The 25147-nt window shown below is 33.7% G+C and overlaps 1 protein-coding gene across 1 annotated transcript; it reads left to right on the top strand.

Annotated features, from left to right (window-relative positions):
- Window positions 1-476: 476 nt before the first annotated feature.
- LOC105470024 (phospholipid scramblase family member 5) lies at window positions 477-20363 on the top strand. Its single transcript, XM_024789206.2, has 8 exons — window positions 477-674; window positions 5436-5614; window positions 11178-11220; window positions 12168-12388; window positions 14418-14579; window positions 16478-16643; window positions 17594-17663; window positions 20333-20363. Exons 1-8 carry the CDS (start codon window positions 662-664, stop codon window positions 20361-20363), a joined length of 885 nt encoding a protein of 294 aa, XP_024644974.2. The 5' UTR covers window positions 477-661.
- Window positions 20364-25147: the final 4784 nt, after the last annotated feature.

Raw genomic sequence — 25147 nt, 5'->3', positions numbered from 1 at the left:
ATATTCCAATGTCTCTGATTAATCAAATTCAATTAAAAAATGAAAATAAAGATGTATTTTTATAGTCATAGGGAATATATCCTCTTCTTGTTTGTTTTGAGTTGAAGGGATGGAGATAAAGCCAAAAGAAAAATAAGAATAATAATGTTCAAACATTTTCAACATGTAAAGAATTGTATTTAGAACTGTCAAAAATTTACACAATAGGAGGTTTTATCACAGAATCTGGAATGGAGACTTCTAGAAATTAAGAAATACAGGATATTTCTGATATAAGACTGAATGAAAGCATGTATGTTCTAAGAAATACAAAAACAACTTGGTAAAAAAAAAAAAAAGACACTTAAAATGAGTGTTGTGTGTTTTCCTTTCTGATTTTTATTATTTTTAAATTGTTCCGTCAGCCACCAAAGTTATATGATGGTTTCTGAACAGTGTTTACTTTTGTGACAGTTTCATCTCACTCTGTTGTCCAAACCGATAAAATCCGGAAGTCTAGAAACAGCAAGGGACTCCCTTCCTCTGTTATATGTAAGCTGACAAGTGGTAGACAAACACCTTCTGAAGTTTTATTCATGCTGCGTTTTCTCTCCTTGCTGCAACAAGAAAAGCCTTTGTTTTCCAACCTGGCAGCCTTTGAAGAAGTGACTCAGACATCTTCATGGCCTCTAAAGGTAAGAGTAAATATAACCAACTAATAATTTTTTTCTTATATTATGACTAAAAATAAACAATTGTGGATGTGTTACAACCAGTTAGATTGGTATCTTAAAAGCTGTTATTTGTCACTTTTGAACATTGTGATTTTAAAATTCTAACTCCCAGGAGCATGTTGAGTTAAATTTAAAAACACTCTATCTGACAGACTGTAAAAGTTCAGATGTAAACGATGTTTTAGTTATCATGAACACAAACATAGTGAATTAATAAGAAAAGCTGCATAGCAAAGTTTAGAATGAGAATCTTTAATGTTAAACGTAAGGACAGGGTGATATTTTAAGTTTAAAAGGATTTGAAGAAAACTTTTCACACATAAGTCAGAAAGTGTTAAAGTGCAATTTAATAATTTTTTAAAAATTAAAATTTTAAAAATTTATGTGGGTACATAGTAGGTATATATACCTATGGGATACATGAGATGTTTTGATACAAGCAGGCAATGTGAAATAGGACATAAAGGGGAATGGGATATCCATCCCATAAATCCATCCCATTTATCCTTTGAGTTACAAACAATCCAGTTACACTCTCTAAGTTTTAATTTCCCATTTGTTATTCAAATTATGTGATATAACCGTTTATTATAAAGAATCTGACAGGTGTTATTATTGATTCTTAAATTTGATTGGCTAGAAATAAGTATTTCTGAATTATAAAGCAAAAATACCTTGAAATTTCCTTGTGGTAAATTAAAGATAGAAAACAAACAGAAAATATCTACTTTAAGCACGCAGATCACTTAGCAGACTTTTGGGAGTAGGACTGATGAGTTTTTTCTCAAATTCCTAAAACTGCAAAAATATCATAACTGTTATCTTACTTTAAAGAAATTCTCAAAAGACAAGAGATATAGTTGTTTTTAAAGTAAGCTGCAATCTCACTAAAAACACTTGTGAAACTGTATAAAAAATAAAATTATAACGTGCTCTCCTTTCATTGTCAGAATGAACCATTAAAGCCTAGGCTATAATTAAAAGTTTTAGCATGAAGAATTATGATTAGTATAATTGGTGAAAACCTTTTAAATTAATTACAGATAGGATAGTAGGGCCCATCAATTTGCAGTATCCTAAATTAGTGATCCATTCAAACAAATGTGTATGCTTACTTTCTTCCTTTATCAAAACATACTTTTGGACACTGTTTAATATGAAACAAACGAGATAATCTTTCCATTTTTATCAATCTTTAATGTAGACCAGTCCCTCGGTCCCTCAGAATCACTGGGAAAGCTCACACAAATTGTAAAATATACATGTGAAATAGCAAAATCATGAATTTGATATATGTGTCATCATTTTTTCTGTCTGAAGACAAACAAAAAACCTTGACAAATATTTCCTTTCATTTAAGACTGACACTAACATTTAGTCCAAAATACTTTGTCACTTTATAAAATAAGAGTTACAGCAATACTGTAGCCTGCAAGGTAAAGAGTTGCAGAGTGTATAAAATATTTATAAGCTACTTATACATTTTTAAAAGAGTAGATAGAAATTCAAAGCCAGTAAGAAATTCAAAGGAGTTCCTTCTTCATCTGGTGGTCTGAGTCTTTGAAGAAACTTGTGACTGGAAAGTAATATTATGTCAAAATATGATTAATCTACCAGGAAGCAGTGATGTTCCATAATGATAAAGACCCAAGTCTAAACTTAGAAGCAAAACTTCAGGTGGAAAACTGACCCTCCTTCTGCACCCAGCTCAAAATATTTAATACATGGAGTGGATAAAACACCTATTAGAGACTTCATACTACCTAGGAGACTATAAGTGACAACAAAGCTTTCTTGTGAATTAGATACCTTGTTTAAGACAAGTCAAATTATCACCATTATCTAAGTAAAACACTTTTGCAGATAGTTTTCTTCAACTGTATATAAAGACATAATTAATAACATAATGTTTTCTTGCCCAGTAACTATATTGGCAATTCCCATTTTCCCAGGGAACGCAGACTAAGTGTACATTTCACACATTTCATAGGCAGATCAATCAGCACTACTAAACCAAAAGACAGTCTAAATGCCGGGTGCCATTAGAACTGAAGAGACATTTGTGTGATCTGGAACCCCCTGACTCAGTAGAAATTAACAGAATTTAAGAGCAAGTTGCTCTCAAACAGGGTGATCTGAACTGAGCAAGAGCTGTCTCCAAAGGTTGCTTCAATGTGAACTAAAATCCCAGAAGAAGCAGCAGGTGAGCGCAGAATACTGATGTCTCTCAACAGTCTCAGGCAGAGACTCACCCATACTCTACTCCTAAATAAAGACTTTGGACATAATATCCTCTGAGCCTCAAGTGCATTAATGCCTCTGGACCTGCTGTGAAGTCTAAGGCCCTCCAGGTCTGGGTGGGAATGTACAGTGACTTGCCAAATCCTCCATAACCTACGGCATTTTGTTATAGCAAACATAATTTACAGGATAAAATTGGGGTAATCTGTGAGTCCCTTTAACAATTAAGTTTACAGTGAGAGAGAAAATAATAATCTTATACCAGCTATTGTTAGAAATTGATCCCTACACATGGTTTTTAATTGAGAGATAATATGTGCAGTGAAGGACATAAAGAGCACAAAACCTAGGCTCCATGATTTTTAAAATAAGGACACACTCATGACCACCACCAAGATCAAGATATAGACATTTCTAGATTCTATTAAGTTCTCTTTCTAGCCAATAGCCATGCATCCTCTCTTTCCCAAGATGGACCACTATTCTGGATTTTATCATTGTGAACTAGTTTTCCCTAGATCATAATTTTGCCTCTATGTTTTTCTGAAAGTGATAATGGTACATTTTGCACTAATGCTAAAGAAAAAATGTTTATTGTTTATTACCTTTTAATATTTTGAGTCATTATTGCTATATTAATGGCCATTAGCTCTTCTCCCAAATCTGACATAGTGTTACATAGTCTTTCTCTGGGTTTACTTCTTAGGATCCCATTGAGGAGATGTTCTCAAGAGCAAGGGGAGGTCTAAAACCTATATCCTTTGTATCTGCCCCAGATGTATGAGAAGTTCAGCATGGGGGTCCTTGTGGAAACCAAACTGCTATAGTATTATCAGTATTAGGCTGTATTTTAGTGGGGCCATTTGACAAGTTATTCCATTCGATCCTAACCATAAAGCATGTCTACATTCTACATATCACAGACCAGTACAAACCGAATGGCCCTACACTAATAATAATAAACTCAGTTTATTCTAATAACCTTAAGGTTAAATAAATAAATGAATGAATTTACTTCATGAATAAATGAATGAATGAATGAATGAATGAATTCAGAATATGCTTGAGTTTTCTTAATGATGAGAAATTTACTACCACCAAAGGAAACCCAAATGCATTTTTAGAATTTATTTTTCACAGATTTAAAAGATAAAGATATTTCTTCCCCACCGCCCCCCCCCCCCCCCACATACAAACCTTCATGAGTCTGAGACACATTGCTGAAGTGAGAACATTGTAATTTGCTGCTAATTGTAGAGATTCCACTTCAATTTTGGTATGTGAGTAATGATAATACTTATTCAAATCTTTGTGTAGCTGTTATAAATTTCCTACTTGTTGTCAATGCAGAAGCAATTTCCTTGCCCTTCTCTTTTATATGTCTTTAGGACAATCTGAATTGCTTGTCTTCGTAATGGCCCTTCTTATATTTGAAAATACCTGTCACAAACCTTGCTTCACATCTATACCCAATCTAAAACAGCATAATGTGGATAAACTAACTGAATGCACTTGTGAAAGCTCTAACACTTTATTGGTTACTAAACATGAGAAGTAAATATACTGATATTCTTTGAAAAAAAAAGATATCTAATGAGAGATATATCCAAATGGTAGTTCTGTGAGAAGAAAAAAATCATAGAAAAGCTATCATTTATATTTTTAAACAAAAAGGCCTTTGCATATACCACCTTATTAGGGGTTATACATAAAATTATACAGAGCAATGCAAAGTCAATAATAAACCCCCAAATTTCAAAGTAAAAGACGATTAAATTGTAACATATTTACCTGGCAATAATTTAGAAAACAGGTATCCTCTCTAAAAATTTTAGTCAAACTTTATATAATTATTTGGTTCTGATATCTTTTATATTTTGTAATAGTGGGTGAGCTACAAAAGGATGCATAGCTTCAAACTATTATTGGTTATATATAGACTTATATAAACATAAATATATAAAAATAAGTATATATATAAATAGATAGACATATATTACTGCATATATATTCAAGTAACATCAATTTATATGTATATACTTACATATGTTTATATAATATATAATTTATATATGTATAAAGTAACCAATAATTACTCTCCACATTTTGCTTTGTATATTTATATAATATATAATTTATGTATGCATATAAATATATATGCAGTAAGTGTATATATATATACGCAAGTAATTACATATACACACACACATATACACATACGCATATTTTTTCTAAAGTCATTTATTTTGGCTAAATTCAACTTTTTCTCACAACTACTACCGGAAGTCTCCTGCCCTTCTTTTTTTCTAACTTAGGGGACAAGTGGTAACGGCAGTGAGTAGTGAAAATAAGGAAAAGGGCATTAAAATGAGAGGCAGGAGATAAACTATCCTATCAATCAAGAAGTAACAAATATTTTAAGAAGGACTAAATAAAATGGCCTAAATTTAAATATGGATTGCGATTTCCATTCTCTTGCAGATGCCCAGAACCAAAGAAGAGGTCTGCCTAGTTTTCTTCCTGGAGTTCCAGACCCAGACCAAAGCCTTCCTGCCTCATCTTCCAATCCAGGGAACCAAGCATGGCAGCTGAGTCGCCCTTTGCCAAGAAGTTTCCTGCCAACAGTCAGTTTCCCTCCGGGTCTAGAATATTTAAGCCAGGTGTTTTTATCTTTCTATTCCTACAGATAGTTCTACCCTTAAAATTAATACAAACTTTCTTTCTGACTTTTCAATCAAGGTTGAAAGACTTTAACCAATAATTTACTGAAGTGAAAAAAGCATTATAAATCATAAAATTGTAAAATATTAATTTTATTTATTTATACTATTTTTAAAAGTGTGTCTTATTACTACTTTTATCTTCCTTATTTATTTGACAGAATGATGAGGCTAAATATTTTTGATGGAGCTGTTTAGCATGTTTAGCCACTTGTTCATTGATCAAGGTGTCAGCAAATTTTTCCTCAAGAAATTGTCTAATATGCCAGGCATGGTGGTTCATGCCTGTAATCCCAGCATTTTGGGAGCCCAAGGCAGGCGGATAAGCCAGGAGTTCCAGACCAGGCTGGGCAACATGATAAAAACCCCATCTCTACAAAAATTAGCAGGGCATGGTGACATTTGCATGTTGTCCGAGCTACTCAGGATGCTGAGGTGGGAGGATCACCTGAGCCCAGGAAGATCAAGGCTGCAGTGAGCTGTGATCACACCAGATTGGGTGATAGAGTGAGACTCTGACTTGGGAAAAAAAAAAAAAAGAAAAAGAAAAAATTTTCTAATGTATCTAGTCACCTACAGCTATTTAATTAAAGAATATTTGTCGAGTGCTTGCTATACTCGAGACATATAAAAAGCATGAAACCTAGCCCCTGTCACCCAAAAGTTCTGCAACCTAAATGGCAAGACAAAAAAAAAAAAAGTTAATGCAAAGTGCATGCCTATATACAAATGATTGATAAGCACACCATTGTAATTTGTTCAGGTGTATAGAGGAGAGAGAGGTTCTTAAGGATCAAAGTACTTGAAAGAGACTTCAGCAATGAGCTGAGAGCTCAATGTCCTCAACTGAATCTCAAGAGGAGGACACAAATCCAAGAGAAAGCAGTTATAAAGTGAACATTGTCTGCTGATACCACTGCATCTCCAGGCCAATTTGCTTAAAAGAGCATATTGCTATTGGATATAGTCACTGTTCCAGTCATTGTAGAGTAGGCAGGATTCAAACCTTACAATAAATCAATCAAAATATCACTCTCTGAATTTTATGGCATATAAATAGCTATTGCTATTCGTGTATGTATATTATTTTTGCTTTTGTATTTTATCCTAAAAAAAGATTAGAAGTACAATTACACTAATATTGAGATGTCAGCACATCTGCTGCAATTTTCAGCTTGTTTGGCATTCTTTCAAACTATAAAGTCTATCTCCTTTATCAAAATCAAATCTCTGTGTTAATTCCCTTAAGGTACAAGAGATTTCTGTTATGCCTGATAGGGTTTAAGCTGCATGCAGCATATGTTCCTGGTAAAATGTTTATAATTGCAGATGCCTTCTCCAGAAACCCACTGGCAGACAAATGTACTTTAGAGACTGGAGAGCTCAGGGAGATATGTAAAAGAGCTGGAAATGTGAACCTACCATCTTCCATCTGCAGAAAGGATCAGCTGTAATAGCTGACTAGAGTTGATTAACTGCTGCAAGCTGTTTGGGAATGTTGTCAGACAAGGTTTTGCCAAGTATAAAAGTGATATACCAGTGCCAGAGGGCTGAGGTTTGATGATCACATATGGTCATCACATATTCTTCTTCCATTCATGAATGATGACACACCCGGAGCCAGATGCTTGACATGAATACATTTTTGTTACGTTCAGTAAGTAGAGATGTGAACCCATTGGCTTTGGTTCTAAAATGGAATAAATTTTCCAAAAATATACCTTTGTTAATCGTTCCAAGAAAAAAAAATATGCCACCAATTGTTGAATATTCTACTTCTAAAGAGAAAGATAATTTCCTCACTTTATACTAAAAGAACATTTATTTTATTTACTTTAAAGCAGTGCACATATAAAACCATGAATGAGCATTTCAAAAGTGTTATGCCATGAGTCTGGAAGAGGCACAATACAAAATGAATTTTTAGATGCTACGTTTTCTCTGAAAGTCACAAAAATCAAATAAAATAATGAACATTTGGAAATAGTACATTAATCAATGAATAAACAGGAAATATACAATAAATATCTTTCTAAATTAAAAAATTTAAATAAAATATTTTAACATTATTCTCTTTTAATCAAGTCCATCCAATTACTATTGAGAATCTTGTTTCCATAAACAATTTGAAAATATACGGGGCCGGCCGCAGTGGCTCAAGCCTGTAATCCCAGCACTTTGGGAGGCGGAGGCGGGTGGATCACGAGGTCAGGAGATCGAGACTATCCTGGCTAACACGGTGAAACCCCGTCTCTACTAAAAAATACAAAAAACTAGCCGGGCGAGGTGGCGGGCGCCTGTAGTCCCAGCTACTCGGGAGGCTGAGGCAGGAGAATGGCGTGAACCCGGGAGGCGGAGCTTGCAGTGAGCTGAGATCCGGCCACTGCACCCCAGCCTGGGCGATAGAGCCAGACTCCATCTCAAAAAAAGAAAAAAAAAGAAAAAAAAAAAAAGAAAATATACGTATATGAGTGTTTATCTATATAATGTATATTAAATCTAAGAATAAAATTGATAGATTCATTACAGATTAGATTTACATGTTCATACAGTCAATAACATTTTATTGTATAGTGTCAAAGTGTCAAAGAATAATTATTATAGTTTAGTCACCTGTATGTAAGAATAATGAGGTAAAGTCTACAAAACATATAAATATCCAATTTATTTTGAAATACGTATATCAAATGGAATAATTGATACCTGTCAACGTGATTTTTTAAGAAAATTAATTCTTAAGCCATACATCTAACCCTCTCATTGTATTTTCATTTCTACAGCTTTCATACTTAAGGAGTTAAGTTTTACTTGCCATGACACCTAAATGTATAATTCAATCTGTTTAAAGTTTTCAAAATTCCTAGTCTATCAATCAATAGAAAAAGAATGAAAAATGTCCCTTTGGGCCATGGTTTATAAGTGGCTATGTGCTATTTAAAGAAAACTACAAGAACGACCAAAAACAACTCCCCCAAATCCAGGAGATTATTTCACAGAGAAAGCAAATCAAATGTTATTACAGAGGGTGGGGAGGGTATAAAAGTAAGAAAATATGAAAGGTATTCAAGTTTCATATTGTCACTTGAGATTTATTTCCCTTAAATTTAGCATAGTGATGTCAGTAAAGAAACAGAGTAGAATGCATGGTAGAATTGATGGCCATTTACAAGTTCTGTGATCGTGGGCAAATTACTTAATCTCTGTGGGCTTGTTTCCTCACGTTTAAAATTAATGATATTTATCTCTCCAAGTTTTTGTGAGGATTAAATCAGACACTGTCTAAACATCTAGCACAGTGACTACCTTATGGTAGTTATTCAATTTAAAAAGCTGCTGTTGTTGGATATTAGAGAGGTACTACTTCTTTTTCATTGTCAGGTGGATTTCAATTAATAGTTTCTAAATTTCAACACTAAAACTTGATTCACGACATCAGTATTCAGAGTACCTAAACTCCCACTTTATTTTTGACCACACGGATCTCTATTTCTAAGTTACTTGTGCATAGATCAACTGCTAAATAATAATGTACATCCTTGTTGAGGCTCACCACTCCATTTTCCTCAGAAGATAACAGAACTAATGCAGTATATTACTAAAGACTTGGTCAAGTTTTTTTTTTTTCTAATAAAAAGCTTTGTCATTATTGTTAATTTAGGTTTTAGAATATATTCGATCATAAATTATTTTTGGAAAAATATTTTTTGCAAACCTTAAAAAAGTAGCCACACATATTATTTTATCAATAAGAAGATTTAAATAGAGAAAATGATATTAGTTTTACCTCCACCTTAGGACATACAAGGACAATGAGGGAAATCACGTAGCTTCAAATGTTCTGAGATTGTAATGTCCACTCAATACCAAATTTTAGTAATGACTGGTTAGTTTAAAAGTTACTGGTGAGTTTATTAATGCGAAGGGAGAATATGGGGAAGAAAATTTTAAGGTGGAATGAAAAATGAAGCATTAGAAAATACAATGATCAGCAGCATATTCAGTGTTCATGCTTTTGCATTACTGGATCTTCAAGTACTGAATATCAGATTGAAAATAAACACAAATAGGCCAGACACAGTGACTCATACCTGTAATGTCAGCACTTTGAGAGGCTGAGGTGGGTGGATCACTTGAGGTCAGGAGTTTGAGACCAGTCTGGCCAACACGGCGAAACCCTGTGTCTCTACTAAAAGTACGAAAATTACCCAAGCATGGTGGTGAGCACCTGTAATCCCAACTGCTCAGGTGGCTGAGGCACGAGAATTGCTTGAACCCAGGAGGTGGAGGTTGCAGTGAGCCAAGATCGTGCCACTGCACTCCAGCCTGGGCCACAAAGCTGAACTCTGTTCAAAAAATAAAAATAAAAATAAAATAAGCACAAATAAATTACTTTATAAGAACAGAACTTTCATATTTCCTTTAAAAAACAATTTGCATTGCAGACTTTTTATTTTAATAGTCATTTCTCAATTATCTGTGGATACTTTATCTCTGTAAATTAACTTTATTTTTAATTACATAAGTCAAATTTTGTAATGTATTTAGTGCCATAACATTTATTTGACTTAGATTGGTATTTTGTTGGCATCCGCAGGAACTCATTTTTATTTTTAGTCCATAGGAAAGTGTGAATGAGAGAAAAATATATACAATAACTTTTCAGGTTTAACAAGTATATTCCATCACTGAAAGAAATGAGTTGTAGTTTGACAGAGTGATAGTAGAGGTAGGCAGAGGTTAAGAGGAGAGGCCAGGCATTCAAATCATTATTGTGTTGTTTCCTATATTTAAAAAAAAATTGAATTGTAAAACATCTTAAACATTATAATTCAGAGATTGTTTAAAAATCTTCACAAACTCTTGTTTTCAAGATCAACTCTAATTTTCTCATTATCGCAGAGTTAACATGTAGTTCTGTCTCCGCCTCCTTTTTTTTTTTTTTTTTTTAATTGAGACAGAGTTTCCCTCTGGGGACCAGGCTGGAGTGTACAGGGCTCATGGTTCCCCGCAACCGCAACCGCAACCTCCCAGGATCAAATGATCTTCCCATCTCCGCCTCTCTCCAGTGTAGCTGGGACTAGAGGCACATACCACCACAGTCAGCTAATTTTTGTATTTTTTGTAAAGACAGGGGTTTGCCATTTTGCGCAGGATGGTCTCGAACTCCTGGGCTCAAGCAATCTGCCTACCTTGACCTCCAGAAGTACTGGATTTACTTCTGGAGTAAATATAGGAACTGCGCCCAGCTCCGTTCCTATTCTTATTCTTGCTCAATGCTGCCTTGGAATTTTCAGGGTTCTTCTAAATTTTTACTTAAATAATAAAAAAAAAAAGTTACATTCTTTTGCATTATAAAATGTGAGATATTTTCAACCGTTTTCCTAATAGAAAGCATGAAAATCACCTAATTTTATGCAACGTAGTAAATAGGGTAATAGTAGTATCTCCAAAGGTTTTCGATGTGATGTAATACTTTTTATTTCCTTTATGTCATCCTTTACAGTTAGACCTGATAATTATACACCAGCAGGTGGAGCTGCTTGGAAGTAAGTGCATTATATATATTATGCATTTATTAAAACTATTGAAAATATTTTAGTTTTCACAAGTTTCTTTACATCTAAAGATGTTATAAACGAGAAAGTTAAATGTGTAAAACAGAATTAGATCAAAAAGAGTACTAGGTCTTTTTTTAATTAAAAGCTAAAAGTAAAATTATTAGTCTTATTTAGATAAAATAGAAGCATAAAACTCTGAATCTTTGGTGATATTGCCATTCAAATTCTGACATTACATCTACTTTAAAATAGTAAAACGTATTTGATTATTTCCATGGATGCTAATCATTTAAATTTCTTAATAATTTCAAAAATGGAAACCGCGGTTTTAACTAAATAACAAAAAGTTATCAAAACAAAATGTTACTGTTTTATCATTTTATCAGTGATTTACCAAATAGGAAAATTATTTAAGAATCTACAAATTTACAAGCATGACTAACTGGATTCAAATTACTTGAGTATTTTCTGGTTTTGGTGCTCTATATTATTCCTAAATATATGTGAAAATTGAAATAGCCGGATAGCATACAACTTTAGATATATTACCAGCAAATATTTTAGACAAAATCACTATTATCATCATATGGTGCCAATAGTTCTATATAAATAATACAATTATTTTTTGAGTTATAAATTACTCTTTAAAGCATTTGTCCTTTAGTGAAAAGGTACACTATATGTTCTCAAGTAGGTCATATATCTGGAATAAATATTAATTAATTATATAGCTTTATTCTCACCATTTACTTTTATTTCCATGGCTAAGTCCTACAGATTTAGAGCACAGAAATAAATTTGTGTGAAGAAGATACCATATACTTAATAAGTGATCAGACACTGTATTCTTTTAATGACATCTCCTCTTTATTTACAGTTATCAATACTAAGGAAAAAAATGTTTTTATAAAAAATGGTTTATTTTGCTCCATCAGTGATACTTGGTACTGAGACCTCCAACAAATATGAGATTAAAAACAGCTTGGGACAAAGAATTTACTTTGCAGTGGAGGAAAGCATCTGCTTCAATCGTACTTTCTGTTCCACTCTGCGATCTTGCACCCTGAGGATCACAGATAACTCAGGTCGAGAGGTCATTACAGTGAATAGGCCCTTGAGATGTAACAGCTGCTGGTGTCCTTGCTACCTCCAAGAGGTTAGTTACTGGCTATGGTTGCCTTTTTTGATTTTTAAAATTAGCATTTGTTTCTTTAAAAGGAATTCATTTGGAGCAATGAGGCAATTAACCTGTCAGTTGTTTCAATTATTAATAGTATGTTGTTCCTTTAGGATCAGATCAGCTTGAGGATTTGGTGATTCACTAAATTTTTTTTCCTTTCCAACCAAAAACTATGGTGGCTTTCGTGATGTAAACTGTTGAGGACAGCTCATGCATCATGTAAATGAGATAGACCTCTGGAATCTCTATAGTAGTCATGTAATTGTAATGTCTACAGGTTCCACGATTGGGCATATATGCCCTTTGTCTTCTCCAACTGGAGCAAAGTCCAGAAAGTGCTAAGTGATACTAAACTCCTCTAAGGTGTCCTCTTGGATAGCTATTATTATTTATTATGGAATCTCACACATTTACCCGTTTATGACAAAACCCAAGGTTTGGCAAGACAATGTTATTGTTCTACAGGAAATAATTCAATTATTTTATTTTAATATATAATAGATTTACATTATTATTTAGTAGACCTATAATAATAACTTTCATTGACATACGCAGTTCAATTGACACAGAACTTTACTTACTTTGCTGGATTTGATACCAGGATATTCTACTCATAAGCAAGAATAGAGTCATGAAATCTCTAGGAGCTAGAAATAATTACTCTCTACATTTTGCAGTCAAGGAAGGAGAGTGGAGGCCGCTAACCTATGACTATACATTCAAGAAATCAGGAAATATCATAGATGGGACTTGATCCAGGTGTCCTAACTTAGGCCCAATCTTCTCTGTTAGAACCTGTGGATAAGTACTGACCTTAGGATGATGAGAAAATATTAATATGAAAGATGGTTATTTAGGGAAGTTTCTAATAACATATATCAAAGCTAATTCTCCAACTATCTTTAGGCAAGCATCTGACTAAGTGATAAGATGACTGAAGTGCTCATGCATGGAGCCCAAGAATTTCCATCCATCTACTGAGGATATTTAATATTAATATGCCCCAAGAGAGTGTAGTCATTATGATCACAGAATTATGCTCATTTAAAAATTTTTGATAATTAATGTTTTCTTTAATGGTAGTCCAGGGTCATAAATTAAACATAATATATATCTTGATACCTATTAGTAACTTTTTAAAAAATTTGGTCAATAGCAAATTAATAACTTTAAAAGTGACCCCAGAACAAATCTATATTAATTCTGAGCAGTCTAGTTGAAATCACTTTTATCTATCCAAGAATGTTACAGACATATGCATAAGACTATGAACTTAATAAGAAAAGTCAAAATGAGATCAGATGATGGAGAGATGGCTTGGTTTAAATGCAAACATTTTAAAAATTTGTACCCGGCCCCAATTTATTTTACAAAATATTTGATTTGATTACATAAATATGTAACGGTAATGGAGTCAAATACTAAAGTAATGCCTGATAATGCAAAAATCCAACTACTAGTCTCCAACACTGTGGAAGCCACGAACCAGCAATCAAACTGGTGTTTAATGACTACAACTCTGCAAGAAGCATTTGTTTTCAATTAAATGCAGATAATCTGGGAGTTTATAATCTGACTGAAAAAAGTATGAATACTCAATAATTGATAAAAGAGATGAGTGTTGTGGCTACAATTAGAAGGAGTAGATGTGAGTTACTGCATAGGAACAGCTTCAGTGGTTGAACAACTGTTGTACTTGGGATAAAATGACAAAGAAGCCACTGTCCCAGGGTCAGAAGATAGTCGTTGGGTAGATTCTCTTTAGTGAAATAAGACAAAGACTTTTAGTGCACTGTGCTAAACATATGTTTATACAGTGAATTTCTTTGTTCTCTGTAAAATATTTTATAAAATCTGTATCCTTAAAAGCAGATATTTAGAATGATTTATATGATATCAAAATAATTTTATAACAGTATATTGTTTACAGGTAAATTGACATTATAGTAAAATTAAAATATGATAACCTAAGAAAATCTTATTTTGTCATTATCTCTTCTTGCAGTTAGAAATCCAAGCCCCTCCTGGTACTATAGTTGGTTACGTTGCACAGAAGTGGGACCCCTTTCTGCCTAAATTCACAATCCAAAATGCAAACAAAGAAGACATTTTGAAAATTGTTGGTCCTTGTGTGACATGTGGCTGTTTTGGCGATGTGAATTTTGAGGTACAATTGACAAAATGAAAGAAGTTTTCATTTAGGTCCTGATTTTTTTTTTTTGCAATATAATTCAATTTTTTATATGTTCAAATTAATTTCATCTCAGATAAGTTCAGAAAAATAACATATTTGTAATATAATGTAATCAGCCCATATTGTACATGCTAAGAATAGGAATATGTAAATCCAGAGATATAAAGTCCAAGGATTTTTAAAAAATAATATTACAAAATTTATCACCTTGGCCATCGTATCATATGTCATAGACTAGTGTAAGTATTATTCAAAATAATTTTAATAAATTTAATATAACAAAAGCATATTTAGCTAAATATAATTCTATGTGTTTTATGGACAAAGCTATTGTATCTCTTTGATTAGAATAGTAAATGTGTTGCGATTTTAATGTGTCCAAGACTTTGAACATCAAAAATTTTTGGACATATAGTTTTACTTCTTTAAGATAACCAATATTTCCTGATTTTGAAAATTAGCACTTCATTCTCTTTTCAGTATGTTTTATTAATGTAGAATCACAGGACACATGCCATAAAGCCAATAAATATAGTTTAGAATCACCTAAATTATGTATCTTCTTTCCTATGGCCCTTGTGATCACATATCCCAGTAGGTCTCATTTCAGCAGCATGTTGCATTAAAACAGCAGTAACTCAAAAGTTGTGTTTCCAAGACCTGCTAAGTTAGTTTTGTAAAAAACAAACAAACAAACAAACAAAAAATAAAAAAAAAACTTATATGTGTATGAATTGAATATTTAAAAAATAGAAAGTTGCAAATTTGATCTGCAGCCATATAAACTATCTTAACAGGTTGTCCTGGACATACATCTTAGGTAGAGGAGACAGCTTAATTGAAAGTGTATATTTATTTTTCATGCATTCATACATAAATATCTCAGCAAGGGCATTCGGTTCTCAGGATTTCAGGAAACACTATGCACATAAAATACCATGGAAATTTTGCAAACTGAACTGTTCTAACTTCACCCTGTTCCCAAAGGATTTGGCATGACTTTCCTAAGAGTAATATGATTGAGAAAGATATTAAACATGAGTTTTAGCATTCATACTATAGAAATGTCCTAAGTAACTCTCTCTATTCTCTATCTTTCACTACCCTGAAAAAAGTGATAGTTTCTCTTGAATTACTTTCAGCATCAGGATGGCAAGCAGAGTAAACAAACGAATAACTGATAAAGTTGATTTGTGAACTCCTTCTAGCTGAGAAGGACTGATAGACTTTGATGTCCAGTTGGTCTTAACTTCCTATGTGGCACATTAGCCAGGAGGACTTTTTTAATGTAAAATTGGATTTAGGATTTGTTACAAAGGATTGACCTAATAAATGTCTGAGTATAATATAAAAATGTGATTTAACAATGTCCAATAATATTTAAATGTTTTAATAATTATAAAATTTTAGCAACTGAAATTTGAAAGTTTACAAATTATGCCTAGAAATTAATTTAATTCCTTCTGAAATATTTTTCAAACATATCTTCTTTTATATTTTTAAGATACGGAATTCAGGTTTAAAATCTGGACCACAGGTAAAGAAATTGCCTTCATGCTTAGATAATTCAATTGAACTATGTACCCGCTGCCATCTTGTGGTGGCTGAGCCTTAATTATTTATCCTGCATACAAAAAAAGAAAAAGAATTATGATGGACTAGAAAACTGTCAGAAAAGCAAAGTTTCTAAAAAATAAACTGAAAAGCTAAATTTACAAACCTATGCTTATATGATGGAATGAGTAACATGGAAGTGTCATTTGGAGATGACAAATAAAATAATTCAAATCTCTCATGAAATAAACATCCTTGGAAGTACAAAACCAACTTTTTCACTTTCAAATTTAATACTCCTTATTTTCTTTCTAAAGGTGAAAACCATTAATGAAAAGCTTACAATTGGGAAGATTTCAAAGTACTGGTCAGGATTTGTAAATGATGTCTTCACAAATGCTGACAATTTTGGAATTCATGTTCCTGCAGATCTAGATGTAACAGTCAAAGCAGCCATGATCGGTGCCTGCTTTCTCTTTGTAAGTATAGGCTTCGAGAGCATGAGTGATTTGTTATTCTCCTTCTTGCTTGTTAATTACAATATAGCTTATTCCATTTACACAGTGTTTACCCCCAAAGAGTATATTTTATTCATAGAAAGATAGCTTAGGACCAATGTTCTTCAAAAATTAGAATTTAGAACCCTGCATTTCTGTCAGGCAGCCCCTCTCCAGTGATCTCATATCCCCTTTCTCAAAAACTGATACGCTATCCCATCCTCTTCATCATTTCCCTAAAAACCGAGTTTCCCCTTGCTTTTATGTTCAATTTAGATTTTTGGCTTATTTTCACTTTAACTAAAAAATATGCAAACATAAATATCACATGATTTATCCTGGGTAAAGTTCCAGACTGGTTCATTAAATGATAGTGAGCTAGATGATATTAAGGATGTTGCCTTCTCAATATGAACATAGATACATGAAATGATTTGATGAGTTAATAGGTACCAGTTGTCATTATTTCTAACATATTATGTTCCTGTTATTACTTTCCAACTTACAATTATATTGAAAACCTTTTCTTCTTTGGTGTATGGAGATTGATGATAGAAGAAAAGAAGTCAACTAATAACTGTGTCAAAATGCGTGACCTATATCCTGTTCTTAGTTTTCCCTCTAATATTTATCTAATTTCCTACTGCTTTCAATGCAGCCATGAAGACTTATGGAGTTTTTATTTTTTGATATATAAATGACATGTATTTTTGACATGTATTTTTTATAAATACATAAAAATATGTGTATACACAGGCACACACATAAGTGATTAAAACAGCATAAGAGTTGAGAGTAGGTTGCAGACATTATGCCTTTTCCCCTAATTATATTAATGTGCATTTGCTAAAAACAAGGAATTTTTTTTACACATCACAGTACTATTGTCAAAATCAGGCACTAAACACTGATTCAGTGCTATTATCTAATCTACAGACTTTATTCGGGTTGCACCGATTTCCCATAATGATGTCCTTTCTAACAATAGAAAATCCAAGATCATGAAGTATGTCCATTTTGTCACATCTCATTAGCTTCCTTTCACCTGGAACAGTTCTTAAGGGGGGTGTGTGTGTGCATGAACATGTGCACACTCATGTGCATTTTCCTGAGTCTCATAACACTGGCATTTTTGTTTTTGTTTTATTTTTGGAGATAGAGTCTCGCTCTGTCGCCCAGGCTGGAGTGCAGTGGCGCAATCTTGGCTCACTGCAACCTCCGCCTCCCAGGTTCAAGTGATTCTCCTGCCTCAGCCTCCCGAGAAGCTGGTATTACAGGCATGTGCCACCACACCTAGTTAATTTTTTTTGTATTTTTAGTACAGACGGGGTTTCACCGTGTTAGCCAGGATGGTCTTGATCTTCTGACCTCGTGATCTGCCCGCCTTGGCCTCCCAAAGTGCTGGGATTACAGATGTGAGCCACCCTGCCCGGCCGACATTGGCATTTTTTTAAGTGCATAAGCCAATTATTTTGTAAACTGTGGTCTAATTTCAGTTTGTGTCATGTTTAGATTCAGGTTATGCACTTTAGGTAAGCAAGAAATTTTTATAAAGCTTAAAGTCTTTCTCATGTTTTATTGTTTTCTGGGGTTTCAGAATGCTAAATCTGATTATTTACATTAATGCCCTACTTACTGAGTCTCTTCTAATGATATTTGGAAAATATATGAACTAAAAATTATTCCCGATGACTTCACTGATGGAAACTCAGAATTTAATACAGACGTAGATATACATATGCATATATACATATACATATACACATACATATACATGTATGTATATTATGATTATTTCTCCAGGATTTCGGAGGAATTAGTTTAACTTACCTGTCTCCTATTATTGGTAGAAGGTGGAACTAACATCTATATAGTGCTAGGTTTTTAAACTGACTAAGTTGTCACTCTCAACTCCCATTTTCATCTGCAAATCTAACCAGTTCAGTCTATCTTGCCTGTTGCCTAATGTCATCTCTTCCATATTCTCCTCTATCCACTGGACAGTGCTTTTAACTTGTCACCCTTCCTTTGCTTGTTTTCCCATCTTTGATCATTCTGACTTCAACACCAACCCATCCACACACACACCCTTTCCCCAAGATCTTCATTAGGCCTTTCTGATTAAGCCCCTCACTTAACATTGATATTTAGAAACCAATCATTTTTAATCTGCCCTACTCATCTATTTTACATAACAAGCTGATGGTTAAAATGTACTGCCGAAATTGGAACTACAATTCTCTGTATTTTAAACCTTACCAGTTTTTCTTATTGTTTCAGAACCCTCTAAACATATGTTCTTCTTGAAAAAGCATGTATTTCTTAGTCCATATGCTTTGAGAGATTGATGAGATGTAGGTTCCATAAAGGTTGATCTAGGTCATACTCAAAGTGTGGTACAAAGTGTAAGCATCTGCACCACCTAGAAGCTTGCTCAAAGCAAAGAATCTCAGATCCCACGCCAGAGGCATCAGGACTTGCACTTGAAAAAGATGCCCAGGTGCTTCCTCTACGCACTATAAATTTAAGAAGCACTGATCTAGATAATACCCTAATTATCTAAAAGGATAACTTTTAAACTCCAGCATTTAAGGGAGAAATATGTTCACTGAGAATAGTTAATGACTCCCATTCATTTCTCTTTATTTCTTTTTACCATCGTATTGTAAAATACTTGCCTTTTCTTGCCAGCCAATATAGCTTTTAAAACTATTTCTTACATGTATTACCTAGGTAAATTACTTTGTTCTATATATAATTTTATAGAAAGAATTATGTTGTTATTTTTTAAATGCTGTTTCTATTTTATTCAGGTGAAAGCTTTAGAAAGCTGCTGGTATAAGGGTATTTCCTGATTTAAATACAAATCTAAATTCACAAATGAAATCTAATTTTTGGTCTCCTCTAGTTCCAGGCTACCACTTCACAACCCACCACTCCTCCAACTCACCACTCACTGTCTAAGTTCTCTCTGGTATAGTTTTTAGTACTCCCTCAACCACCTATTTGCTGACCACATTATCTGTGATAATAAATCTAATTTTTGTTCAAATATTGGTATACATTATAACTTCCTACACTGACCCAGAATGCCTACTGTCTAATTCTGGAAAGGGTTTATCACCCAAAACTTTGACAATACTATGCAGAGTTAGATAAAGTTTCCAAGTTACTTATACTCTGAAAATTCAACATGAAAATAAAATGTCATGAAGCTTAAAACTTTTAAATTTTTATCTCCTGATAAATCATATAATACTGGAACACTTTGACAATACTATGCAGATTCAGATAAGGTTTGCAAGTTACTTATACTCTGAAAATTCAGCATGAAAATAAAATGTTGTAAAGCTTAAACCTTTTAAAGTTTTCTTCTTCTGATAAATCATAATACTGGAACACCGTTGGAAATATAATTGCTTTACAGAATCAAAGCTTGCATGTCAAATTTTTGATCTTGTTTTCTTTTTGTAAATTCACTTATATTCAGTTTATTTATTTGTAGGATTTTATGTTCTTTGAACATTCACTGGCTGGATTATAATAACCAAGATAATGAAAACAATAAAATATGCAGAGCGTATTTCAGTAAGTAAAAAGCAAGTTTAAATGATCTCTTTCCCTTTGAAGATGTCTATATTTGACGCTATCTAATTCTTTTTCATTTTCTTCTAGAAATCCCTTGGGCTCTGGATTTCATTTCTGAATGATTTGAGTGTTTGCTTTTCTGTTAAAAAAAAAAAAGTTAATTACTATATTTATTAAAACAGTTTAATGAGGCAATTATCTAGTTGTGAATGCATGATAGCTAAATATGTGATTACTGGCCTGAGCACAAGGTTGCTTTGAGAGATTACCATTCTTTCTTTTTATCCTTTTGAAGTTATTGCAATGGTAAGCATGAAAGATGAGAACTAAGGCTTGCAGTATCACTGATGAAAATTCAATGTTTAGAGAACACTTTGAAGTTTTTCTGGTACTAAGGCTGGTTACTAATCAAAAGCACTGAGTTTCTAAAACATTTTTTCAAAAGTAGTCCCTTTATACTTTGTTTATTAATCTTCTTATTGTAGTGAGATATTACTACTTTACACTGGAAAAGTTAAAAGCTGGGTAAATAATACATCTAAAGATGAAGAGGAAGATAGATGGTATGAATTCATTCTAGTAGTAAGAGGCACAGTTACATTCCGTAAAGAAACTAGTATTTACAAACCAAAGAATGCTTTATATACCTACTCATGCCAGAGATTTAAATAAGCATATAAACAGACCTCTAAGTTCTACAGTGTTGTCTAGCAGGAATTTTATCTATTTGCAGAGAAAATTCAGTCAGTTAAGGGATCTAAGGCTCTGAAAAATAGACAACTCAAGGACTTAAAAACAAGCAACAGAAACCAAATAAATAAAATCTTAATCCATGAGTCAAATGCAGATGTAAAAGAGTACAGTACATTCAATTAAATTAGTATCTTTCAATTCAACATTTATGGAGTTTTCCTGATTACTATCCACGAGTTATCAACATATTTCCAAAACCTACACAAAAGGAAAATTTGTTATGAACGACAATAATTATTCTCTCCCTTTTCCAAATGGAACAGATTTCTTTTAAGCAAGGCACCATGTAGCCATGTAGGCTCTGTTTTAGACTTACACAAATACTACCTACAGATTTATGTACATATAATGGTGTTTTGAGAAACTCCAGGCAATTCTTCACTTAGAAAAAGGGAATGCATGCTGAACATCTGTTACTAAGTTAGTCAAGTTAGAGTCATTTGAAATTAGGAGATGATCATTTCCTAGAAATAACATTATGGGTGGTAGTTAAATTCCCCAAAGAGTGCACAAATATCAATTCAGTTCTAGACTCTGGAGTAAGGGCTTCGTGCTGTATAACATAAAAATGAAAAACTTCTTTCCCCCATATTCTGGTTCAGTATTCTTCAGTTAATTTGTCCTTATTTACACCTGAACCTTTTCTGACAATCCCTCCCTCCGACCTTTGGCATGTAAAGACTATATATTGCCTCAATCGACCATAACATATCTTGTACCTGAGGCAGAGTGGTTTAGGTATTAACTACCAAAAAATAACTGTATTTTAAAATCACATGCAAGCTTTCTCCCAGTCATACCATTTATTTTTTCAGTGTAACTGGTATCACATTCATGCTGGAAGCAATGCAGTCATAGAAGGGAACAAAAGTCTTGTGTGCAATAGACATAACCTGGAATCTAGTTTCGCTCTTTGCCAGTACTGCAAACTTAAACTGTGATCTTTGGAGATCTCCTTGAGACTCTCGTATTACCTTGAAGAACTCTGGTGATGATGAAGAAGAGCTCAGCATTCCTTCCCTTTCCTCTTAATCTATTGCAACTCAAGTATATGGGATTTATGGTTTTCTTATAATCAGCTAAAGTAAATTACACTTTTAAAACTGATGCTTATTAACTAATAAAATGGAGGACAAATAACATGCCAGGCACCTTGCTTTATATAAATTTCTGGTAGGGTAACAAAATGAAATGACAGCAAAGGAAAATCAGACAGTATGAGGATGACTGCCTGGGAAATCATCTTCCCCCCTTCCCACCCAGCACCCCTGCTTCATGTCCGAAATTTTCTTACTAAAGATAATCTTGTTTTCCTATCTTCTCATGTCGTTTACTTTTGATTTCTAAAATATAAGATTTTTATAACTGACGTCACAACAGCAACAGCTGAGATTTTCACCATGGGGCAAAAATGGGAAAAAGAAAATATCATTTGTAAGTGCTGCATTTTACCATGATAAACTGCTTTGGAGGTTTTTTTTAATATTAAATGAACCCTAAAACTATTGGACAGAGATTCAACACTTACACCTAAGGAAGACTCACTAAAGATTAAAATCCTTCTTAGAATATATCACTCATTTTTAAATTGGCTGCATTTAAATAAAAACCTGATGTACTGCTTTGATTCCAAGTTGGCATAGTAAAATAAACTGAGAACCATCCTGTCTCTCCTTTCTTATTAAAGGTAAAATTGATCTTCTTATCTCTTCTATGCTCTACTTTTCCCTTTTCCACCAAATGTAAGTCCATGAGAGACTAGCAAGACCTTATGATTTTTAGTGAAAAGCATGCAGCTCTAGAACAGGACTCATACTTGTACAACAGTGTTTCCTAGTGCACTACTGCTTCTTGTCCCCAGAACAACCCCAGAACACAGGCTCCAACTCTGTTTACTCCAACTCTGTTTACTGTGTTTACTGGGAAAGACTTGACCAGATTCACACACCTCTCATTCATTCATTCATTGAAATAAATATTTATTTACTTGCTCTTACATGCCAAATATCTAGACCCTTCTCTTATAGTGGTAACAGTTTAGTTGAAGAGATGGCTTTTAATCCAATAATGACAAGAACACATATTACATTTCAGATATGAGAAGTGTTTAATGGAGATGGACAAGATGCTAAGGTATGGCAATTTGACTTGGTCAGAGAAGGAGGGAGTGATGCTGGATTTAATTATTACTCAAATCAGTCTCCCTGAAAATTTGAAGGCTAGGGTTTTTCAAGAATCATTTGTCAAGCAAGGGGCTAGGGAATGGGTGCTGCTGATTGGCTGGGGATACAAACATAAGGGGTGTGGAAAATGGTCTTCATGCACTGAGTCCACTTCTGGGTGGAAGCCACAGAGGAATTGCTGGTCTAGGCAGGACCATTCGGTTATTTGAAGTGCAAAAGCCTGAAAAGACATTTCAAAAAGCCAAACTTAGTTTCTATAATAGTAATGGTACTTACAGGAATAACTGGGAAAGTTGTAAATCTTGTGACCTGCAGTATAATGGCTGGTAATCTTTTAATTACACCTGCATCTTAACAGAATTCAGGCCCCTCTCATCCTTTTAACCTGTGGCCTTTCATTAGATTTATAGAGGCAGTTTTGTTCTGGGAAGGGCTATTCTCTTTTAAACTACAAACTAAATTTTTCCAAAGTTCTTTGTCTCACAGCCAAGAAAATCAAGAATGCGACATGCCAAGGGTGAGGTTAGAACAACAGTTTAATAAGCAAAAGAAAGAGAGAAAGCTCTCTGCCTCAGAGAGGGGTCCCAGAAAAGGGTTGTCATTTTACAGTTGAATACAGAGGCTTTTATAAGAAACCAATGAGGGCTGGGCATCTAATTTGCATAAAGTGCAAATTTCTGGTAGCTCCACCCTGTCCTCCTAGTGTGCATGCAAGCTCTTACCTTGATTTACTCCATATTGCTTTGTTCCCCTTAATGCACGTGTGTCAGTGGATGGAATTTTCCTTTGCAGACATGTCTGGGCAAGTCAGTCGTGTGGCCTGTCTTATCTATGTAGTGTGGCCATGTCTTAGACAAGCTCTCCTGTGCAAGTTCCCTTATTTATGCTTGCAGGCTGTTCTTTTGTTTGAAAGAACTCAACCAAGGACCCACCCTAACTGACTGCCTGACCAGTTTCTCCCTACCTACTCTCTGTGAGCAAGAAAGGATTTCAGGCCTTTGCCATTTACTGACAGAGGAAATATTAAAAGAGGATCTGGTTTAGGGCAAAGAGCATGGGTTCAGTTTTAGTCATGGAAATTGCAATGCCTTTAAGTCTTTCAAAAAGAGATGTCAAAAAGGAAAGTGGGTATCTTTTCAACTAGAATATTTCTAAAAAGAGAAGTGAGTTTATGAGAACTATATGGACGCATTAAGATTTGAATACTTTCTGGTTTACTTCAAGGATGCTCCTAAAAATGTTTTAAATAATACACAGACAATCTTTTTTTTTCATTTTCATTTATTTTATAATTGACCAATAAAAATATAATATTTATCATGTACAACATGATGTACTGAAATATATCTATACATTGTAGAATGGCTAAGTTGAGCTAATTAACATAGGCATTATCTCACTTTTTTTTATGCTGGGAACACTTAAAATCTGCTCTTAGCAATTTTCAAGAATACAAAACATTGTATTCTAGAGTCACTCCTGAACTTTTTCTTATTCATTCACTTATTTAGCTAATGTTTTTGAAACCACTTCTATGTACTAGGCTCCATATCAGGCAATGGGGATATTATACTCAAAGGTACATTGTCCCTGCTTTAAACTCTCTTCAACAAATATTTCTGGAATGCATGCACTGTACTAGGCATCAATGCCAGCATTAAGTTATAGCAGTAAACAAAAGCAACAAGGTGCCTGCCTTTGTGGAGCTTACGTAGAATAGAGTTGATAGTAAACCAACAGGTAACAACATGATAAGGTTACCACAGATAATCACAAATATTGACAAGGAATCTACCACTCAATATCTAAAACAAAAAGCTAAACTTATTATGTGTTCAGGCAAGGGAGAACTGGTTTTGCAAGACACAATTTATAAGCAAAGAAGGTAAATTATATAGGGTTTTGGGAAAGTGTGGAGTTTAAATGATGGAGTATTGACCTTAGCTATGTAAATATGTTCACTATA

Source organism: Macaca nemestrina, chromosome 2, assembly GCF_043159975.1.
Source record: "Macaca nemestrina isolate mMacNem1 chromosome 2, mMacNem.hap1, whole genome shotgun sequence".
Classification (NCBI taxonomy): Eukaryota; Metazoa; Chordata; class Mammalia; order Primates; family Cercopithecidae; genus Macaca; species Macaca nemestrina.
This window is presented reverse-complemented; position numbering and strand designations above follow the sequence as displayed.